At 44.0% G+C, this 20,875-nt stretch overlaps 1 protein-coding gene across 4 annotated transcripts in view; it reads left to right on the top strand.

Moving 5' to 3' along the window:
* Positions 1-20,875, top strand: part of srcap (Snf2-related CREBBP activator protein) — a 48,921-nt gene that overhangs the window by 14,999 nt on the left and 13,047 nt on the right. For 3 of the 4 annotated variants that reach the window (XM_083787328.1, XM_083787326.1, XM_083787327.1), the window contains 20 exons: positions 3,986-4,155; positions 5,990-6,089; positions 6,203-6,292; positions 6,798-6,965; positions 7,334-7,569; positions 8,773-8,950; positions 10,107-10,243; positions 10,387-10,556; positions 12,800-13,129; positions 13,671-13,857; positions 14,152-14,321; positions 14,499-14,635; positions 14,977-15,195; positions 16,246-16,410; positions 17,288-17,443; positions 17,646-17,981; positions 18,344-18,531; positions 18,949-19,268; positions 19,479-19,681; positions 20,062-20,231. In XM_083787328.1, coding sequence (XP_083643454.1) covers positions 3,986-4,155; positions 5,990-6,089; positions 6,203-6,292; positions 6,798-6,965; positions 7,334-7,569; positions 8,773-8,950; positions 10,107-10,243; positions 10,387-10,556; positions 12,800-13,129; positions 13,671-13,857; positions 14,152-14,321; positions 14,499-14,635; positions 14,977-15,195; positions 16,246-16,410; positions 17,288-17,443; positions 17,646-17,981; positions 18,344-18,531; positions 18,949-19,268; positions 19,479-19,681; positions 20,062-20,231 — 3,830 coding nt within the window. The remainder of the gene's footprint in view (positions 1-3,985; positions 4,156-5,989; positions 6,090-6,202; positions 6,293-6,797; positions 6,966-7,333; positions 7,570-8,772; positions 8,951-10,106; positions 10,244-10,386; positions 10,557-12,799; positions 13,130-13,670; positions 13,858-14,151; positions 14,322-14,498; positions 14,636-14,976; positions 15,196-16,245; positions 16,411-17,287; positions 17,444-17,645; positions 17,982-18,343; positions 18,532-18,948; positions 19,269-19,478; positions 19,682-20,061; positions 20,232-20,875) is intronic. The other variant, XM_083787325.1, reaches the window with a different exon arrangement.

The raw sequence follows: 20,875 nt of genomic DNA, 5'->3' as shown, positions 1-20,875 counted from the left end.
CGAGTATACCTGTCCTATAAATTAATGACACTAGGTACACATGACAAGCAGGCTCGTCTTGAGGCGTTTTTCATTTTTGGATTGCTAATAGCTATGCACGGTTGCCAGGGCCCCACCTGCACAGCTTTTGTTTCTGATTGCCCGGGGAAAGTATAAAATACCTGCTGCGGGCAAATAAAACCTGTAGATCTGCCTGCTTGAGGAGGTATGCTTTGTTTTCATTCACAGAATCACAGGGCAAGTAGAAAATAAATGTAGAGGGGCAAGTACTTTGGAGAAGTACTCCAATGTATTGGAAAAAACGTAACGTGTTATTCTGTCCAGCAAGTAGCAACTAGGATTTTATCTTTTGAATGGTTTTGCATTTACTACTGCCTCACAGAGAGAGAGAGTACATTTCCAAGTTAGACTGCAGTTGTCACTTATAGGCAATTACATGTTATCACATTGAGGAGGTGGCAGATATTTAGGTAAGTAGTTGTAGTTTAGGTTCTCACAGTTGTGTGTAAATTCAAAGCACCTTCATTCCAATGCAAAACATTGTACCCATTAGGTCAAGGTGTGTTGTCCTCATGTCAGTCATTTACTAGCCTGGAACTCACCTATTCTTTCTATGGCATAGCAGGGCTCGAAATTGCGACCATTTTGGTCGTATAACTGGGAGCACCAGTGCCACTGCATATAATTGCTGTAGTGCGACCAAAACGATCGCGACCGAAAGTCCCGCGAGATGATTTAAACTTATAGAGCATAAATATCTGAGCATGTGAGAAAAAAAAGTAAGTTCCTAGTCCATTCCTGTCCAGAGTTATGATTTTTTAAAGAAATATCTCCTTGGCTTGTTCTGCTCTCCCTCTAACCTCCCGTCAGTCCGTGGACATTAAGGCCCAGGCTACACATACTCAATCTTTAATAAAACGGATATTTTCGTACTCCGTTGTCGTATGGGCCCCTGCCCATACGACAAAGATATATGTGTCCACACATACAACCCAAAACGATCATTTATGACTCAAACAAGCATCCCAGGCCAGTAGGTGGCGATAATAAATATGTGTAACGCAATAGAAAAATGTTCTGAGCATGCGCGGTGAGCTGGTTTCCCAATAAATCCCCCCACGTAACCCGGTAGTACTAAAAACAAAACAAACAAGGCGTGCAGACAGGGCTCCGTCTAGTGAGCAAATTTAGAACTCACCGTCTAATATAAACACAAACCCCATTCTTTCAGCTACCTCGCTAGCCTAGTGGACTAATACGCCGACTTGTAATATATGCTTTGCTGGTTCGCGCCCCACTGCATCAACTTATTTTTTACACATAAACACAATGTGTGTCTGATGGCATCATTTAAATGCTTAATTTGTAGTTTTAATGTGCAAATGAAACTCTAACCTAAACATAACTGCAAGCAGGGGAGCAACGCATCCTTCACCAACCTTAATCCAAAAACTATTAAAAAGTCTGCGGTTGTAAAAACAGTGGCGGCAGTGGGGCGCGAACGAGCGAAGCATATATTACAAGTCGGCGTAGCAGCCCACTAGGCTAGCGAGGCAGTTGAAAAAATGGGGTTTGTGTTTATATTAGAAGGTGAGGTTCCGCCCCCGCGGGTGGCACTAGCTGCCATCGTGTTTGTTGTCGTTTCTATGGTAACCTCGCTTTCACCTCGGAAGTTGGTTCGTTTTTCAATCAATGAACTGATGCGCATGCTCAGTGTTAAAAGCAACAACGAACATGCGCGACTAGGGAGGTGACGTCATCCTTCCTCAAAAACTCAGTTTTGCATGACTACACAGCTCCACCATCCGGATTTTTTCGAAAATCTCCACTTATTTATCCGTTTCATTAAACCTCCGTTTGAGTGTCCGAAAACGCCGTTTGCATGTGGCTGAAAGGCCCAAACGCACATAGAAATGTGCGTTTGAATAAAAACCTAGAGACGTGTAGCCTACGCCTAAGTGGCTGATTTAACATCAGCTGGGTGATCAGACATGAGGTCCTCTCAGCTGTGAGAGACAACAAAAGGGCTCAATTGAATGGAATGTGTGGAGGCAACACACACACACACACACACACACACACACCCTAGACTTCTCATATATATATAAATAATATATATTTTTTAATTCAATAAAAAAGCATAAAACAAAGGGTTTTGTAGCCAAATAATTCTATTTTCAACTGGTTTATTGCCGCTTCTTAAACAAAAATAGCATCTCATACCAACTGGCTTGTAGGCCAGTGGTTCCCAAAGTGGGGTCCGGGACACCTAGGGGTCCTCAGCTAAATGATAGTTAGGAACCAAATGGACCCTTATGGGTCTGAAACTCTGAGAGTGTACATACTATGGGTATACCAATTTCCCTGTACATTTGTACACTCTCAGAGTTAAATTAACTTTGATTTTGCAATATACAGTGGGGTCCCAGAGATAGAAATGGGGAACGGTAGGCCTAATTCAGGTCAACCTGGGGGTCTTTGAAATGAAAAAGTTTGGGAACCACTGAAAATCACTGCTAGAGCCGTAAAAATCTTCTCTTATTGGGGTCCCATTTTCAAATGGGGGTCCGTGGGCTAATGAGTGTCAATTTGGGGGTCCTTGACATGAAAAAGTTTGGGGACCACTGTTGTAGGCTACAAGTGTAATACCAATAATGAATGTAAAAAATCGATTACATATGCTCGTTAGATTTTGGTGGGTGCTCCTAATTCTTTTCTGGTGCTCCTTCATTCTGAATTTGGGAGTACCAGTGCTACCAAGTAAAAAAGTTAATTTCGAGCCCTGCATAGGCAACTCCCTGCAGAAACTGCGCAGCTGCTGGACATGAGACTAATTAATTAGAGCGACAGAGAGAGAGAGGAGAGTGTGTGTGTGTGCGTCAATTTAACAAAGCTGCAGAGAGAGTGTGATCGACGTTTGCGCTACTATATGCCGTATTGAAGTGGACTCGGACCCAGACTTTGTTTTTCTCCCTGGAAATAAAAACGTCTGGGTTTCCGAGGCTAGTCATTTACAGTTTATCACTTAGTTTTTTCTAAAGGACTTCCTACTCCTGATTCCAGGTCCACTGTAACGGGATCTTAGTTCAACTTACCTTGCTTTGTGTTTAACCGAAGGGAAGGAAACAAAATTGATTAAATGGGACTCTAAAACGCTGAATTTTAAATGGCGGGTAATACGTATTTTTAAAATGTCCCTCTACTACGAGTCTACAACAAAAGAGCAGATACCAAATGTCCGTATCAGCACCTATATAGAAAGTAGAAACATTTTCAAATGATGACTCAGCCCTTCTCACTGGTGCTCTGCACTGTGTACTCTCTTTTATTGTAATTGCGAATCATTCAATCTCAACACTCTTAATCCGCCTTTGGGTGAGAGACTGGCCAAACCTGTTGGTTAGTCCGCTATCCCTGACACTACCAACTGGCATCAGTTCAGAATTGGTATCGAGGTAAGCGGTTCCCTTGACACAGCGGCTAGGTCAGCCAGCGATGAAGGACGAACTTGGCAGCTGTGCACTCCGTGTCCAACCGTGCGGGCCTGGCCTCGATTTAGTATCTGGCAAGATCCCTGCTAGTGTTGGAGTGCAATGCCATTATGCTTAGTCGTTTATGATGGAACAGTGTCACTGAAGTCCAACCCCAGTCTTAGAATTCTTTCACATTATTTCATAAAAAATTTCACTGTCAGCTAAATGCCTCACCAAGGCCAACAGAGAGAGGGCATTTTATTGTCTTTCAGTGGAACTGCAGCACGTTAATGGAGGTGTGACGTCATGTGCGTAACGTGCGTCATCCCAGACCTCAAATTTGGGCTGCTCTTCCACTCGCTCGAGCCATTGAGTTATAATGGTACTTCCGGCTGTCTTCCGGGTGCTTCAAAACGCCATTGAGCAACTTCTATTAAAATGAATAGCAGGGGGAGGGGCTGTTGCGCCGGTCCTCCCTCTATCCTTTCTAACTCTATGCCGTTTACACACAGACCGAGACTTTGAGCCTCCATGTGAGGAGGAAGACGACGAGGAGACCATCGATAAGGAGGAGCAGCAGAAGGGCAATGACGCCGAGAGCCACAGGAGGGAGATTGAGCTGCTGAAGGAGGAGAGCGAGTTGCCCCTGGACCAGCTGCTCAGCACCCTCAAACGCTCCCAGGTACCCACACACACAGCTGCTTGTATAACAAATCACACCCATGTGAGATGACGCTCTTATGACCGTACAATCGTACATCATCGTGACGTAAATTAGTCTTATTTGCTCGGACAATATGAGGTAAAATTCTCCATTCATTGTCAATGGGAAATGTTTGTGGAGGGGCTAGCGCCCCTCAAACATCACACCCGTGTGAAGTGAGGGGAAATCTTATCATTGTACATCATCATACATCATCTCATTCCGGCCAATCAGAATTTCCGTCCTCACCTTCATCTTCAATGTTTGTGTTACGCATTTTGTCTTTACACGAACACTCAAAATGGTCCATTCATTGTCATTGGGATTTAATGTTTGTGTAGGACAAAGTTTGTGCACACACGAAAGCTGGGCATAGGAGGGTTGGGCTATCACCCCTCAAAAATACTGTATACACTAAGCATGTGACGATTATCAGTTCAACCGGTATGATCCGGTTTCATCTAGTAAACCAGATTAATTTATTTAAACCGACCGAACCGTTTTTTTAAAAATGTTTACCGACGGAAGCGGTTGCAGCGCTCACCGCGGCGCTCAAACTTGACTGCTGCTAGGCAGTGCTGGCTGTCTGCTATAGCCTGCAGAGCAGCCAGGAGCCAAGGACACACACGAGGTGTCAGGTTTCAAGTGAATGGGGGTGGAGCGTGCAGTGCTGTTTGTTTACAATACATTTTCAATGGTTGTCACTGTACAATACTACGTTGTGATGTTGCACACATGCCTAAAATTGCTGTTATTTGCACCGCCCTCGTTAACATCATTGTATTTCAATACAATGATCAATGTCAATCAATGTCATACTTCAACTAAACGGCTCTACACACGATAGCTGTGGTAGTCAAAACTAAAAGCGAGTGACGACGAGACGAGATTTACACATGTCGACCGTAGCAATGAATGATTTACACATGTCGACCGTAGCAATGAATGGAGAGACCTACTTGGCATTATTAAATCCATTGGAGAAAGTTTACAGCTGCCGCTTCCTCCTCCACACTGGCGCGGCTAACAAGTTAGCCATGTGCTATCTCTGTTTTGTTTACCCGGCGGCAGGGACTGAGAGGGTCTTCTCGTCAGCGAAAAGTCAATCGAACACGTTGACATGCATGTTGATCTTCTATTCCTTAATAAAAATAAGTGTTAATAGCCCAAGCGGCCAGTGGCTTTATACAGTAGGTAGGTTGCTCACATCTGGACTGGACACGACAGCGTTGTAGCAGATGCATTTATGAGATGCATGCGTGCAGATCACGATGTTCATTGATGATGATTAAGTATCAGCAGCATTGTATTGGTATTTGAGGATGTTTACAGTTTGTTTTCATGTCCATTTGCACTCACTGAGAAGTTTGAGATTAAAAAAAAGATTGTAACAGTTTGTAAGAAAGAGTACAGTTTAATAATAATACAATGCTTAAAGAATTGAGCCCAATGAGACAAGACAACACTATGTCTTGTTTACATTTGTGTGAGCATTGAAAAATAAAGACAAATGTGTGAAGTTTGTCACTCTGTTGTCCAAATTATCGTCTTTACGCTAATCCAACATGCATCATAGCTATGGTCACAGCTATGGGGAAGAAAATGACTGGTGGTCAAAAACCCAGTTTTACCGTTAAGTCGTTTTTTCTTTATTGAATATCGAACCGGTTTTGTTTATTTCAAACGTCACATCATGCTTAGTATATACACTTTGATCTTCCATATAGTATTTATTGTCTTGCTCATGTGGCTTTTAATGCAAGGCCATACAATGATAAATATATCTAAAACCTTAGATGAATGCCTCACGCAGGTTGTTCCTCAGGACTCTGGCTCAGAGGAAGAATGTTCTGAAGGAAGTTCTTCCACAGTGGAGGAGGAAGATGGAGAGTTCACCGCCAATGAAGAGGATGGTAAGTGTGATTGTGTTACGTTTTCTTGAAGCAGACCTTCTGTAAATTTCAATTTCATGTCATTGTGAGTAGGGGGTGTTTTTTGAAATATTGCTTTTCTCCTTTGTTTTCAGCCGAGGATGAGGAAGACACAATCGATGCCCAGGAGAAGGTGGAGGGGAATGTAGACCACGCAGAAGAGCTCAATGAATTGAACAGAGAAGGTACTGCTGGCCATCATGGGGATTCGCAGATTGTTGTCTCGTACATGTTTTGCGAGAGGCAGGGAGGTTGTGTGTGAAGTCAGACCACGGCTTGATCAGCGAGAGAGACTGATAGAGGGGGGAGAATCTGTGGGAGAGTGTGTTTCACCCATGTAATATGATGAGTACCAAAACCTGAACACACAGGATAGACATGTTACAAAATGACACAATGTCATACTGTGCAAAATGACACATTTTCTGCTTGTGTATAAAATATAATTTGCTTGCAATATGTATCTCCCTGGGGAATTTTGTTTTTGAAAGTCATGTTTGGAGGTCAAAGTAGACCCCGGTAATATATTTATAATACTGTGCTTTTATGTACTTTAATCATAATGTTACATATAAGTGTCTATTGGTTATCCTATTGTGTTATGCATTACAGTATGCATTTCTATCCCCCCTGTGTGCAAATGCATGAAAAGGATACACTAAAACTGTCCCATGTTTCTTTCTCTCTCAGGTGACATGAGCATGGAGGAGCTGCTGGAGAAATACAAAGGAGCATATGCCTCTGACCTCGAGGAGGCCTCCGCCTCCAAAGCCAGTTCAGAGTCTGAGGTGTCTGGAGACGAAGAGGTGGAGACAGAGGAAGACGAGAGTGATGTGGAAAACAACACCTCGTCCTCAGGTATTTGAAATGGAAGTAATTGGTTTTATCTGGTTTGAAGACTTGTCTGGAGGACTTTGGTGGTGCCTCAAGCCTTGAACAACCTTAAACCCAATATACTTTGTTGACCAGTGTCCCTCGAGGGTCTGAACTTGGCCCCGTCCTTTTCTACACCAAATCTCTTCAGCAAAAATAGAAGATTTACAGACTGGTGAAAATAGCAAATCTACAAGCTCACAACGCATCCACAATGTGATGCCTTGTGAGCTTGTAGAGTTGCTCTTTTCATCAAATGTTTCGCCTATTATGAATAGAGACGCTAGGACTTGCGTGGTTAAACCGCTACATTGAGTCCACATTTTCACCCACCGCCCCCACTGAATTCTCAGATTCACCGGAAGACAGCGAGGAAGATGACGACAGTGAGAAGGATGAAGAGGACAGCATGGATGAGGAGGAGGAGGAGGATGATGACTGTGGAGATGAGGGCATGGAGGAGCTCCTGCTGAATGAGGGAGACAACAACCCTCCCTCATCCGGCCCACGGCCCAAGAAGGAGATAAGCCACATCGCTGCCACTGCTGAGAGTCTGCAGCCTAAAGGCTGCACTCTGGCCACTGCCAAGGTTAGTCTTAGGCAGCACTGTAACAGATGAGCTGATGAACAGGAAGGCTTTTGTTATACATGATTTGGCAGCAATGCGTCAATTAATGATTGTTATGAGCAAGACCCAGTAGGAGATGGCCCGTGGCACATTTTGAGTCGGGCTGTTTGTTAAGGCAAACGGGTCTTAATTTAGTCTTTTGTTTCATTTCTCATTTCCTGCAGTTCTGTCATAAATCTCATTTCCTGCAGTTCTGCCCTAAATCACATCTAGGAACTGGGGTCTCCTGTTGCTAAATTGTAGGTTTGTGTGTCTGCTCAGTGCTCTTGGGCATGTGGAGGTTTAAGCCTAGTTCATACTATGAATTATAACCACATATCTCTCCAGCGTCTTGGAACTGGGGTTTGATTCCTCCATGGTGCCTGTGGCCTGGCCGAGCGCTCTAATGCAATAACACAATTGGCCATGTTTGCGGGTGGAAAGCCGTCGGGGAGAGGCACTAAAGATACCCACAAGATGGTCTGTTGTTGGCTGGCAGGTAGTGGAACTGCGATACTAATATCACTGCGTGCCACGAAAAGAGCAATTAGATGCCCAGTACCCAAACTAGTGAAAATAGCAGATCTACAAGCTTGCGGTGCGACGATGTGTTGTGAGTTTGTAGATCTGCTATTTTCACTAATACTTTTGTTTACTAATTTATGGAATTTCTTAGTGAATTCTTTTGCTTCTTTGGGGGAATGTTTTTTTTTTTTAAGATATTGTTTTTGCCTTTATTGATGGGGTACAGTAATTAGACAGGAAAGGGGGAGAGAGATGGGGGGGGGGGGGGGGGAGACATGTGTCAAAGGCAGACGGGCTCGGGACTCAGTTCCATTCCCCCAGGCCTGGGGGAATGTTTTTTTTTAAATATTTTAAAAACTAAATGTAAGGGACACGGTAGCACAGGAGAAAAAAAAAACTAAATGTAGAAAACGAAAAATAAAGGTTCCTGACCCAGTGTTTGGGAACCTGTTGTCTACAAGACTAACAACTAGGTTTTGGCAGCAACAGAGACTACATAAACTGGGGGAAATTGACTATGACAATCACATCGCTCTCTGTTAACAGAGTTTTGTTGAGTAACAACATGGTTTAAGTATAGTACAAATGTGTCATTGTGGTTCTCCTGCTCTATTCTATTCAATATGGACAATGTAATGTGATACATCATTGTGATCACAGGTGAAGACCCCCATCCCCTTTCTGCTTCATGGTACATTGAGAGAGTACCAGCACATCGGCCTGGACTGGCTAGTGACCATGTACGAGAAGAAACTCAACGGCATACTGGCCGACGAGATGGGCCTGGGGAAGACCATCCAGACCATCGCTCTGCTGGCTCACCTTGCCTGCGAGAAAGGTACGAAAATGAACTGGTCACAGGCGCGTCTGAAGCCTGTCCTGGACAGGGTATCGGGACGTAAAAACAAATCCACTTGTTCATAGGTAAAGATAACGTAAACTGTACATTGTGGATATTGATCAATAGTTGCCCATGGCATGTATAATTAGTTAGTAGCTACTAGTACTGTCACCAGCATTTAGTTTAGTTTAGTTTAGTTTATTTGCACATGTAAAATAATAACAACAATATGGTAAAATAAAATAAAAATACAGAAAGCAAATATTTCAAATAGGAAACACGATTCGTTACATGCATGATGTGCTGGAGGTGCCAAAAAAACCCAAAGGGGCTTATCGAGTGGCCTTCCCATATGGAAGCTACACAGTTGAGCTTAAATAACAGAAATTAAGGTATGAATAATATTGGTAAACCTAAGGATTGTAAATAATAATAATAATGAAAAAATAAAATGTATTCTAAAAATAAAATATCAAATAATAACATGACTAGGGCATGTTGACAAGCTTGTTAATAAAAATAGCAGTAATTGTCTCTTAAAGCAGCAGAGACTAGTACAGATTCTGATATGAGACGGTAAGTTGTTCCAAAAGTGTGGTCCTCTGAACTTGATGGAAAATTGGGCCGATGTTGTATGATTTTTGATATATGATTTGGAATATGATTTTTCCAGCTGAGTTTCTCATCAATTAGGACTCCAAGAAATTTGGTAACGGTGACCCTTTCTAATATATTGTTATCAATCTGGATATTGGGACGGGTGCATGTGATTGAATGATTATGAGGCATAACCATCATATATGAGCTTTTCTTTGCATTTAGGTATAATTTGTTTGCCTTGAACCAGGTGTCTATTTTGCACAGTTCCTGGTTCATTTCCAATTTTAGACTCTGTTCATCTTTACCTGACAAAAATATATTGGAGTCATCTGCGACATGTCTGTGTCTATGCATGTCCACAATGAGTCATGAGTTATTGCAACAAATAGCAGTTCAATGAAACTTCATAATTACTGTAAATCTCTGGTGTTTTTGAGCCTGTAATGCTTTTTTCTGGTCTGGTCGTTCATAAACCTGATTGTCTGAGAGGTTTAATTTAACACATGACAATTCCCCCCCTCCCTCTTGCGTTCTTACCTTGTGTTGTATGCAGGTAACTGGGGCCCCCACCTCATCATCGTCCCAACAAGTGTCATGTTGAACTGGGAAATGGAGTTGAAGCGTTGGTGTCCTGGCTTCAAGATTCTCACCTACTATGGCAGCCAAAAGGAGAGGAAGTTGAAGAGACAGGTTTGTGTTGATTCGAATAGAAATGGGTAGTTTTACACCAGTTGAAAATATAACAAAAGGTTTCCCAAGTAGGTCATATTCATATTCCAAAATTATATAACATATTCACAAGTGCTGAAGCAGATCTCATTCTTCCCAATTAGGGTTGGACCAAGCCCAATGCGTTCCATGTGTGCATCACCTCCTACAAGCTGGTGCTCCAGGACCACCAGGCATTCCGACGCAAGTCATGGCGGTACCTGATCCTAGATGAGGCCCAAAACATCAAGAACTTTAAGTCCCAGCGCTGGCAGAGCCTGCTCAACTTCAACAGGTCTGTAGAGCATGAAGATTAGCTCTTCTGTAAACCTGCACAAAGGGCAAAAGAGTCAGTTTCCCAAGGGCAACAAGTTAAACTCAATGCTTACAGCACTGTTGGTGTGGCTCAGACTGTTCAACGGCAACTCTGTCAGACGTCTGAATATCCTAATCATTCCCAGGAAGAGAACCAGACGTAGCGGCGAAGCATAGATCATAATGGTTTTTTCATGGCATGACATTTTTATTTTTAAATCAAAGTTTCAGGGACAGTGTACTGTACTTTTGTACAGTAAAGCGAGCCAACAACTGAGAATTTTACTGCACAAGGAGCAGAAGTAGGGCTTCTGTTTGAAAAACTAAATACATTTATCCTTCTAATGGCATCTAAAAAAATCACACTGGCAAAGTGTTCTGTGCATACAAATTTGACCGTATGTTGTATGAATCTTGCATCCGCAATTCAATCAAATTAACTGTTATATTTCCTGTAAGATCATAAAATAAATGCTGATTACTCATCCTGCACACAGGGGAATATGCCCCTCATTCATTTCTATAAATTCTGTCTGTGGACTCTTTACACAGCTGAAGCGGGTAATGTTAATTAAGGTCCCCCTTTTAGACTGGCAGCCCAAATCCAGCCTCATTTAAATCAGATTTTTGCCATATGAATCCAACTTGAACCACATTCAGAGGTGGTTACTTTCAAATGCCATTCAAATCTGATTTCTAAAGATGTCTGTCTGAAGACTCTAGACTGCTCTAACCACCCAAGCCACATACCGGTATCTATTTATTTTTTCACAGATAGATTATGCAATGTCACCCCCCATAGGATCTATATTGAATTGCAGCTTGGTTAAAGGCACGAACGTTACTGGAACGATTGTTCGGACGTCCGCTCAAAAATCCCTGCCGAAGCTCGAATCCTAAAAACAGGGCTCGGGGGACAGCCTTATTGAGCACACAGATTCGATCTGATCTCTTGTAAATAACGGTGTGAACAGTCTGTCCTACAGATCAGATTTGAGAACTAAATCGGATTCTAAACATGGCCTTAAATGTATCTGAGTGCCAGCATGAAGTGAACTTTACAGGAACTGTCCATGTTGGCACACAGACCCAACTGAATCACCCTAATGTTATTGCTTCAGGCAGCTGTGTTTTGGGTTGCACCAACTTCCTCCTACTACTGTCTGGCAGAATATGTTGAATCATGGGATCTCTAATCACTTTCAACCTGGCATTCCTATTTCGGGCGTGAAGGAAAAAGGAAAAAACAAACATGCCCGAACCTCTAGTCTTATCCTACATTAAAATTGGCATAAGGGAGGTAGGGCGGACGGACCATGTCGGCATCCTCATGTCACCATGACTCGGCCATAACCAAAAAAGGAGTTCCCAGTGCAGCGATTTCTTTTTTTTATCCGCCCTTCCTCTCCACACCTGACTTGGAAAAAGTCATCCATGCCCTCATCTCATTGTCTGCCAGTCAAATTCAGAATACATTTTAAGGTTTTAATGTTTTTTTTTAAAGCCCTTCATGACCTGGCACTTCCCTATATATCAGCGCTCATCAATCCCCCCCGACTCCACTAGGGCCACCTGAAGTCAAAAGGCGACCGGGTGTTCTCGGTCGCTGCACCCAGACTTTGGAATGTCCTGCCACTAGTTGTGAAAGCTGCAGATTCTATGGACGGTTTAAATCTCGCTTAAAAACACACATCCATACTCCCTGGCCTTTTAAATTCCATATGCCCCCCCCCTTTTTAATCATGTGTTGCTGTGCTTTCCCATTTCATAGTTTGTTCTGTATTTTGTGCATTTTCTTTACTTTTTTTTTTTTTTTTTAAGATTTTTTTTGCGGCTTACGCCTTTTATTGATTTTTGAAGGGACAGACAGTAGGCTGACAGGAAACGGGAGAGAGATGGGGGGATGACATGCAGTAAAGGCCGTGTCGGGTTCGGGAGTCGAACCCGCGGCACACTGCGACTGGATTACCAGTCCGGTGCCCAGACCGTTACGCCACGGCCTGGGCCTGCATTTTCTTTACTGTATATGTTTTGTTTTTATGCTGTCCAGCACTTTGGTCAACATTGGTGGTTTTTAAATGTGCTCTAGAAATAAAATTTACTTGACTTGGCCACTTGGAAATGCAGGTTCCACACAGCTTCCTTATCCTAATGTATACAGCCCAATATCATTATCTAAACCTGTGTACATAGCTTGAAGATCATTCCCTCCTCTCCTCGCAGCCACCGGCGGCTCCTGCTGACGGGAACGCCTCTCCAGAACAGCCTGATGGAGCTCTGGTCGCTGATGCACTTCCTGATGCCCCACGTCTTCCAGTCCCACCGCGAGTTCAAGGAGTGGTTCTCCAACCCACTGACGGGCATGATCGAGGGCAGCCAGGAGTACAACGAGGGCCTGGTCAAGAGGCTGCACAAGGTGCTGCGGCCCTTCCTGCTCCGCAGGATCAAAGTGGACGTGGAGAAGCAGATGCCCAAGAAATACGAGCACGTGGTGCGCTGTCGCCTGTCCAAGAGACAGAGGTTCCTCTACGATGACTTCATGGCACAGGCCTCGTGAGTTGCTCAATGGATCGCTCTCGGGGGGAATTTGAATGTGTACACAATTATGGCATGCATGGGCTGCTCTGGTTTTTACGTTAGAAATTAAAATGATTGCTAAAAACATTCCAGTCTCCTAGACCTTGCATATGGTAGATGTAGTGTTTGGGTGATAAGATCTTCATCTTATGTTATTTCTATAACAAAATATATGTAAATTATTGAAAATGAACAATAATATATTTTTTGTTAGAATTAACTGTAGAGAAATGACATGCGATAAAGATGGGTCGCCCAAACCCCTTCACTTCAACATCTAGCAAGAAACTAAGCTCCAAACCTCAAACAAATCCGCCTTTTTCTACGCCTGGGGCCCGTGACCCACCTTTTTGCAACGCATTTTACATTTTTGATAGCATAGATGGCCGGGTAGAAGATGGAGTCAAGCAATTGAAAATGGACTGACAGATTTCATGTTTTTGAGATGTGTCAAGAATGGAAACAAGACTACAAGGTCTCACTCTCGCCATTTCCCCCCCCCCCCCCCCCCCTACAGCACACGGGAAACATTGGCCGGCGGCCACTTCATGTCTGTGATCAACATTCTGATGCAGCTTCGCAAGGTGTGCAACCACCCCAACCTGTTTGACCCCCGTCCCATCCACTCTCCCTTCATCACCCAGCCCATCGTGTTCCGCACAGCCTCCCTGGTGCAAGACACTCTTGAGGTCCACCCCTTCAAGGTCAGCACGGCGGGAAAACCACTGGGGGGGGGGGGGGGGGATGTAACCACTTGAACCCTAGTTTCCGTATTAGGCAAACATTAGGCAAACGTGGCAGATCTATAACAGCTCACAATACACAGCAAGCGGCGTGTTGTGAGCTTGTAGATCGGCTGGGCATTTTCAACGTTTCACAAAAAAAGATGCATGCCAGTGTTGATGTTTAGGGAATGTTACGTAAAATACAATGGAATGAGCTAATTTTGAGTTGTATACACAGTCTGACATAGTTTGTTTGTGTGTGTGTATCCTTAGCGCTGTGACCTGTCCATGTTTGACTTGGTGTCTTTGGAGAGCTGTGTGTCTCGCTACCAGGCAGACGTCTTTCTGCCCCGCTACAAGGTCGGTCGGCAGCTCATCCAGGAGATTGCAGAGTCTCCTGAACCCCTTCCGAGGCCCAAACCAGTCCGCATGAAGGTTAACAGGTATGCACTTGAACAACTCGTCATTCGCTTTTATTCTTGACTATTTATCCATAAAGGGCTTTTGCTAAGCACTCAGACCTATGTTCAAGTGGCTTACAGTTCAATACGACACTTTACCCATTTGGCCTTTTTAATTTTTCGACATTACATTTTTTCTACATTTTTTTTCTTTTTAAGGATGTTCCAACCACCTCCAAAGGCTGACGGCCGAACTGTCCTGCTTATGAACAAACCCACCTGCCCTGTTCCCCCTGCTACACAGATACCTCTCATTACTGAGGTCATCCCTGCACCTGCACCCGTTGTTCAACAAGGTTGGTCAAACACTCACTGACTGACTGACTGCTGTAGCCTGTAATATATCATTGGAAATTGATTGTGTCCAAAATCTTTTTTCGTTCTTTACAATCTTTTACCATATTTAGTTGTTTCCAATTCCCCCCCCCCCCCCATGTGTACAGTCTGTCACTGCCAACCACTACCACCCAGTTTGTGTTGAAGTGTCCCTGAGCAAAACATGAGGACTAAATTATAAGATGACAAAAATAAGACATTATCATTAAACATGACGTCAAAATTGGCATATCTCCTAAAAAGCTTGAGCTTTATCCCCCATCCACTCATTTCTCTTTTTTGTTTTCTCTCTCTCTCTCAGTGGTGTGTTCCGTGTCGCCCATACCCTCTCTCCCTCGTCTACCCGTGCCTCCTGCCGCACAGATATCGATCAGGTCCAGCACGCCTAAGCCTGTGCTGACCATCCGCCAACCCGCCGGTCCACGCGCCCCCAATGTGCCAGCTCACTCTACCCCACCGCCCAGCAACATCATGCCCCAGCGAGTGCTCCTCAGTCCGGACATGCAGGCCAGACTGCCCTGTGAGTATCAACAATGGATAAATGAGAAAAGGAGGTTGCACATCAGCAATGGTTTTCAGAGTGCTAAACCCAAATTCAGTATACACCGATTCCGTAGCTGGTCTCATGGTCGCAGCCTACGTATTTCCTGTAGGCGGACTCGACGTAGCTGCGGGGATAAAACCCTCACCAGGCGCACCTCTTCCACTACAGTGAACGGCAGAGTGACTGATGTTAGTTTGCCTCAAACTTTACTAACACTAACATTACAAAGATGACCCAGAACATCGAGATGAACCTGTGTAGTTTATGGCTGCTCCAACAGTAGTGGCAACATAAAAAATAAAATAAAACGGAATGTCTAATATCCACCGCGGTGGCTGAGACCAGAGCCATTGAGTAATGGTTGAGACGAAGCAGTGAAAGATACATAACGCCAGTGTACTTTATACCTCATACTTTAAATGCTTAGTATGAGGTATAAAATACAGCAGCCTTGTGTTCATAAAACAGAAAGATTTGGTATTGGGTAAGACTGGCGATATGTATCTTTCCCTGCTTCGTCTCAACCATTACTCAATGGCTCTGGTCTCAGCCACCGCGGTGGATATTAGACATTCCGTTTTATTTTATTTTTTATGTTGCCACTACTGTTGGAGCAGCCATAAACTACACAGGTTCATCTCGATGTTCTGGGCATCTTTGTAATGTTAGTGTTAGTAAAAAAGCAGGTAAAGGAGTAAAGTTTGAGGCAAACTAACATCAGTCACTCTGCCATTCACTGTAGTGGAAGAGGTGCGCCTGGTGAGGGTTTTATCCCCGCAGCTACGTCGAGTCCGCCTACAGGAAATACGTAGGCTGCGACCATGAAACCGCTACGGAATCGGTCTATACATCAAAATGTAGGAATTAAAAAAAATCCAAATAGGTAGCACATCAAAAAATGTAAATAAATACCGGGCAAAGTCCATATGCACTGATCGTTCTCCATCTGTATTTTTTACTGTGCTGAGGAAAGTCATTAATCCAGAAGACATAATGATTTGTATACCCCTCTCATCCTGTCACCAGCTGGAGAGGTGGTCAGTATAGCCCAGCTTGCCTCACTGGCGGGCCGTCCTATGTCGTCGTGCCAGGGCAGCAAACCGGTCACCTTTCAGCTGCAGGGCAACAAGCTCACTCTTTCTGGAGCTCAGATCCACCAAGTTCCTGTGGCCCCACCACGCCCAGTCCAAGGTTGGTGTCAGTGGTGGCATGTTCTTAGTTCTTACTGTTGTTCAATGAATGAAACTGTTGACAGTGCCATTATCCCAGAGTAATCTAATAAGAGTGTGGCGACACGCTTTGATGTCACATGGGCTATAGTTCCAAACATTGCTCCTATGGCTGGAACTATCCCATTGAGATGGATAGATAGATACACTAGTTATGCTAATGACGTGTATACACGTCTTTAGAATCAAAACCACAGGGTTCCTTGGACGTGTATAGGCGTCTTTACCATATTATAAAAATATTTTTATTTCTTTAATTTTTTTTCTTTTGCATTTCCTCCTTCAGCGATCCTAGCCCGGTTTCGCGCATGCGCACTGCCGTTCACTTCCTTGTTTACCGGCCGACAAATGTTGCTCATAACTCTAAATCTACGGCACTCTCCATGGTTTCGGTCATAATGCTGATGTTCTTTGGTCATTTCTGACTTCAGCAAACAGCTCGTTTGGAATATTAACGCTTCTAGAGAGACATAAGACGAGGTTGCATGAGGTACTAAGGGAAAATTATGCTTCCCGGTTTTGGGTAATGGAAGGCGGGACTTTTAGAGTAAAATCTGCCTCATCTGCGTGGCATCCTAGTGCCTTTATTATGAAATATTCCCCCGCAAAAGAAGTGTTAATAGCCTAACTTGATCGACAAAACAAAAGCTTCGAGTGCCATGTCTCACATGCGTCAAGATAAAGTGACCATTTAGTTGAAAGATTAAATACCGGTATTATAAACTCTATACTATAAGGGTGGCTTCTTGATCTGTTTCTGAGAAATATGCGAATCATTCTAAAAGGTGTTCTGTGTGACTGACATTTATTTTTATTTTCTCCTTCCCTCCACTCTACAGGTAACGTGATGCACTTGGTGTCCAGCGGGGGGCAGCACCACCTAATCAGCCAGCCTGCACAGGTGGCTGTCCTCAGTACAGCCAACACACACGCTGTTCATACCTCTTCTCCAAGTCCCTCTGGGACCCATTTGCCTCACGGTGTCTCCTCGCAAGGTTCCTCCTCCCTTCTCTCCGCTCTTTCATTTATTTTATTAGTTAAATATCCCTTTAATTTCCATGCAGAATACCGGTTTCCCTGCATTAAGAATTACTCATCAGAGTTTCATTCAGTGCTCATACAAAAGAAAAGTGCATGCTTTGTGCAACAGCCCTAGTTGATGAAGGTGTAAATGATGTCCTCTGTGTTTGTCCTCAGTGCCCTCATCCATGGTGAGCAGTCCAGGGATAGTGAAGATTGTGGTGCGCCAGCACACAGCACCAGGCAAGGAGTGCGGGCCTGTGCCCACCCTGGCAGTGGCCCCTTCCCCCCGTGTGATCCCCCATCTATCCCCGTCCCCACACCATCATCCCAACACACCCCCTGTCAGAATCCCCACTACAGCTCACATAGTCCAGCGGACCCCTGGTCCTGCCACTGCCACCTATACCATAGCCCCACCCAGAATCCCTTGCTCCACCCCCAGTCACCCTCAGCCCCCCCGCCCTATACTCAAAGTAGTGCAGCCTCCGCCGGCAAGTACTGAACAGCCAGGTGAGCGAAGGAGAAAAACGTTATTTGTTTTTGTTTTCGCTCAAAGCTTACATGGTTGTGTTCTTGCATGGCAACGGCTGATGTTGGAATAGTTGTTGCAGTATGTTTGTTTTATTGCACCTGTAGCAGTTTTATTTAGTGCTATCTTTTTTTCTTATTTTTAATTTTTATTTGCAATACTAATCAGGGTGTAGACACACAAGTATGCATTTTCACACAAGTATGCATTCAAAATAATTAACTTTTAGATTAGATATGACTGCTTACTTGCACTAAATGCTTTCCAGCAGCTTGAACTTTGTATTGTGTAATGGACATTAAAGAACTTGTTTACATTCACTCATTTCTGTGCTCTTCCTCAGCTCCAGCTCGTGTAAATGCTTCCTCCGCATCTTCCACGTCTTCATCAAAGGCTTCAGTGACCCCAAACGATGACCGCAGTTCCAGTAAAATTGCACTGCCTACCAAGTCCAGCTCCAGTGCAGCTGGAAGAGCCCCTCATCGGCCTAAGCCTGTACCTCCCCCACCTCCACGCTCTCCTTTCTACATGGTGAGGTTTCCACAACATCCTGTTTACACCTCAAATACATTCACAATGTCCATGAAGCTTCTCCAACTGTGCTTAATTTGTCTTCAAATAATAGCCCTTCTGAGAAGAGAATTCAACTTCTCAATAGTATATTATCAAGATAAAAAAGGGACGCAGCACTACCTTTTTAGAGAATTTGTTTATTCTGTCTTACAAGGGAGACTAAATGCAATATTTGGATCTACTGACCTTCGGGCTGTGTTCCAGTAGCGTTGCACCCTTCATTTTTAACGCTTAGTTTATTTAGCATACCTTTTGAACAGCCTCGGAAATGGTCTTGCAAGATCATTTGCAAGATAACTGAAATCAAGAGCTCCCCGCGCTACGCGTCCATCCTTTTCTACGTGACCAACAGCACGTCCCTCTTTCCCCCTCCAGCCGTGGCTGGAAGACAGCCGTAAGCGGCAGCATGCTAGCCGACTGGACCTCATCTCCCGGGTCAATGAGCACCACTGCGGGGCCAAGCCCGTCTATGGCAGAGAGGTTCTAGACTTTCTCACCTTTCTCCCCGGAGCCTGCCCTTCGCCGGCTCCCCCAGGGCTCCGCCCCCACGGGGACTGGGGTCGCTCGGGTCACAGCAGCTGCCTGTTAGCGCAGTCCCAACAGAAAGGCAACCAATGGAGCCGGAGTGGTGCCCTGAGAGAAGCCATCCACACCACAGAGGAGCGACTACAGCTGCTCAGTAACGTTATAGACAGGTATGTAGATGACCGGCTGCTTGTTGTTGGTTGTTTCCACATGGACTGTACATCTCGAAACTTAAAGTAATGTCCTATAGTTACGTTCAAATAAATATCCTGATTATGGTATTCATGTTCAGGAAGAGAAAAGCTGTAGTGTTCAAACTGTTCATCATATACAGAAACCCTCTAGCTCATCCACATAATTTCTCTCGTCTCTCATCTCAGGTTTACATTTGTGATTCCTCCAGTGGAGGCTCCAGTCATCTCCATGCACTGCTGCCATCCTCCCCCCTCACTGAGCCACAAGCAGGCCCTCTTTTCCGCTGAGCTGTCGACCCGGCTCACGCCTCTCACACACATCCTGCACCGCATTCAGTGTAACATGAGGACCCACTTTCCAGACTTGAGGCTCATACAGTACGACTGTGGTAAGTCATCGAGCCATTAAGGGTCGAGCAATTAAACTCCTCTATTGAGGATTTTCCTGGAAGCATTGAGTTCTTGAGATGATTGGATTAGAATAGATCTACAGCGTCAGCGACACACCAAGTAGACCTTTTTAGGAAGTCTGATATCAAGCAGGCATGAAGAGCACAAATACATCAGGTTTTGCAGATGTTCAGTCTGTTGCTATTGGCTTTTACACCATCACTGTTAAGAGCTCGGTCTTCCAGTGATAATACACCGATTATGCATGTTTATGCCATTATATCAAGATAATCTCGAAGGCCAAGCCACCTCAGAGGTGAGGTATAATCTTATACCTTTTTGGACCTTAACCATCAATGTGTGTACGTCGTGCACATAGGTAAGCTGCAGACACTCCAAACATTACTGCGGAAGCTGAAGACGGGCGGCCACCGGGTCCTGATATTCACCCAGATGACGCGCATGCTGGATATACTGGAGCAGTTCCTCAACTACCATGGACACATCTACCTCCGTCTGGACGGCAGCACCCGTGTGGAGATGAGACAGGTCGGGGGTTTTGCATGTTCTTATTTTCTTCTATTTAAAATGTTTGTGTGTGTCATTTGCTTGCCAACATGGTTGAATCGGGATTAATATTAATTACGGTACTATGAAAGCAAAAGTGCATTGGCCTTATGTCTTTATTTATTATTTTTGTATTAATTTATTAATAAAGGGTACATGCGCTGAGTAGATGCAGAATATTGTGACATAATTGAGTGGAGTCGGCTGTTTAATGAGCTACCACTTAAATAAAATCTATTAACACATTATTCATCGGCCAAAGGAATCGTGTTGGCTGGACCTAATAGAATGTGTTCCAGTCCAGACATTTTTTATTTGTGTGAATTTCAGCCTCTGTGGGGGGTATTTATATGCAAATATCATGACCAATGGCATTGAAATGGCATTGCAATGAACATCACTGATGACGTTTAGGTGAAAAAAGAACAGAAAAAAAAAAAAAAAAAATTAGTAATTAAATAAAATTAAATTGTTGCTAAAAAGCAACGCTGGGTCTTAGAGGGGTGCCATTTACCATCCTAATGGAACTCCCACTAATTTGACTATTTCTACTACTCGTTTTGGGTATTTATTATGCTGTATGTAGCTCAAATAAATTACTGAGAATACAACTGGCCCAGGTTAAA

This window comes from Protomyctophum parallelum (assembly GCF_964188405.1).
Source record: "Protomyctophum parallelum genome assembly, chromosome: 17".
NCBI classification, from domain to species: Eukaryota; Metazoa; Chordata; class Actinopteri; order Myctophiformes; family Myctophidae; genus Protomyctophum; species Protomyctophum parallelum.
Note: the sequence above shows the minus strand (reverse complement) of the source record. Positions and strands in the feature narration are given on the sequence as shown.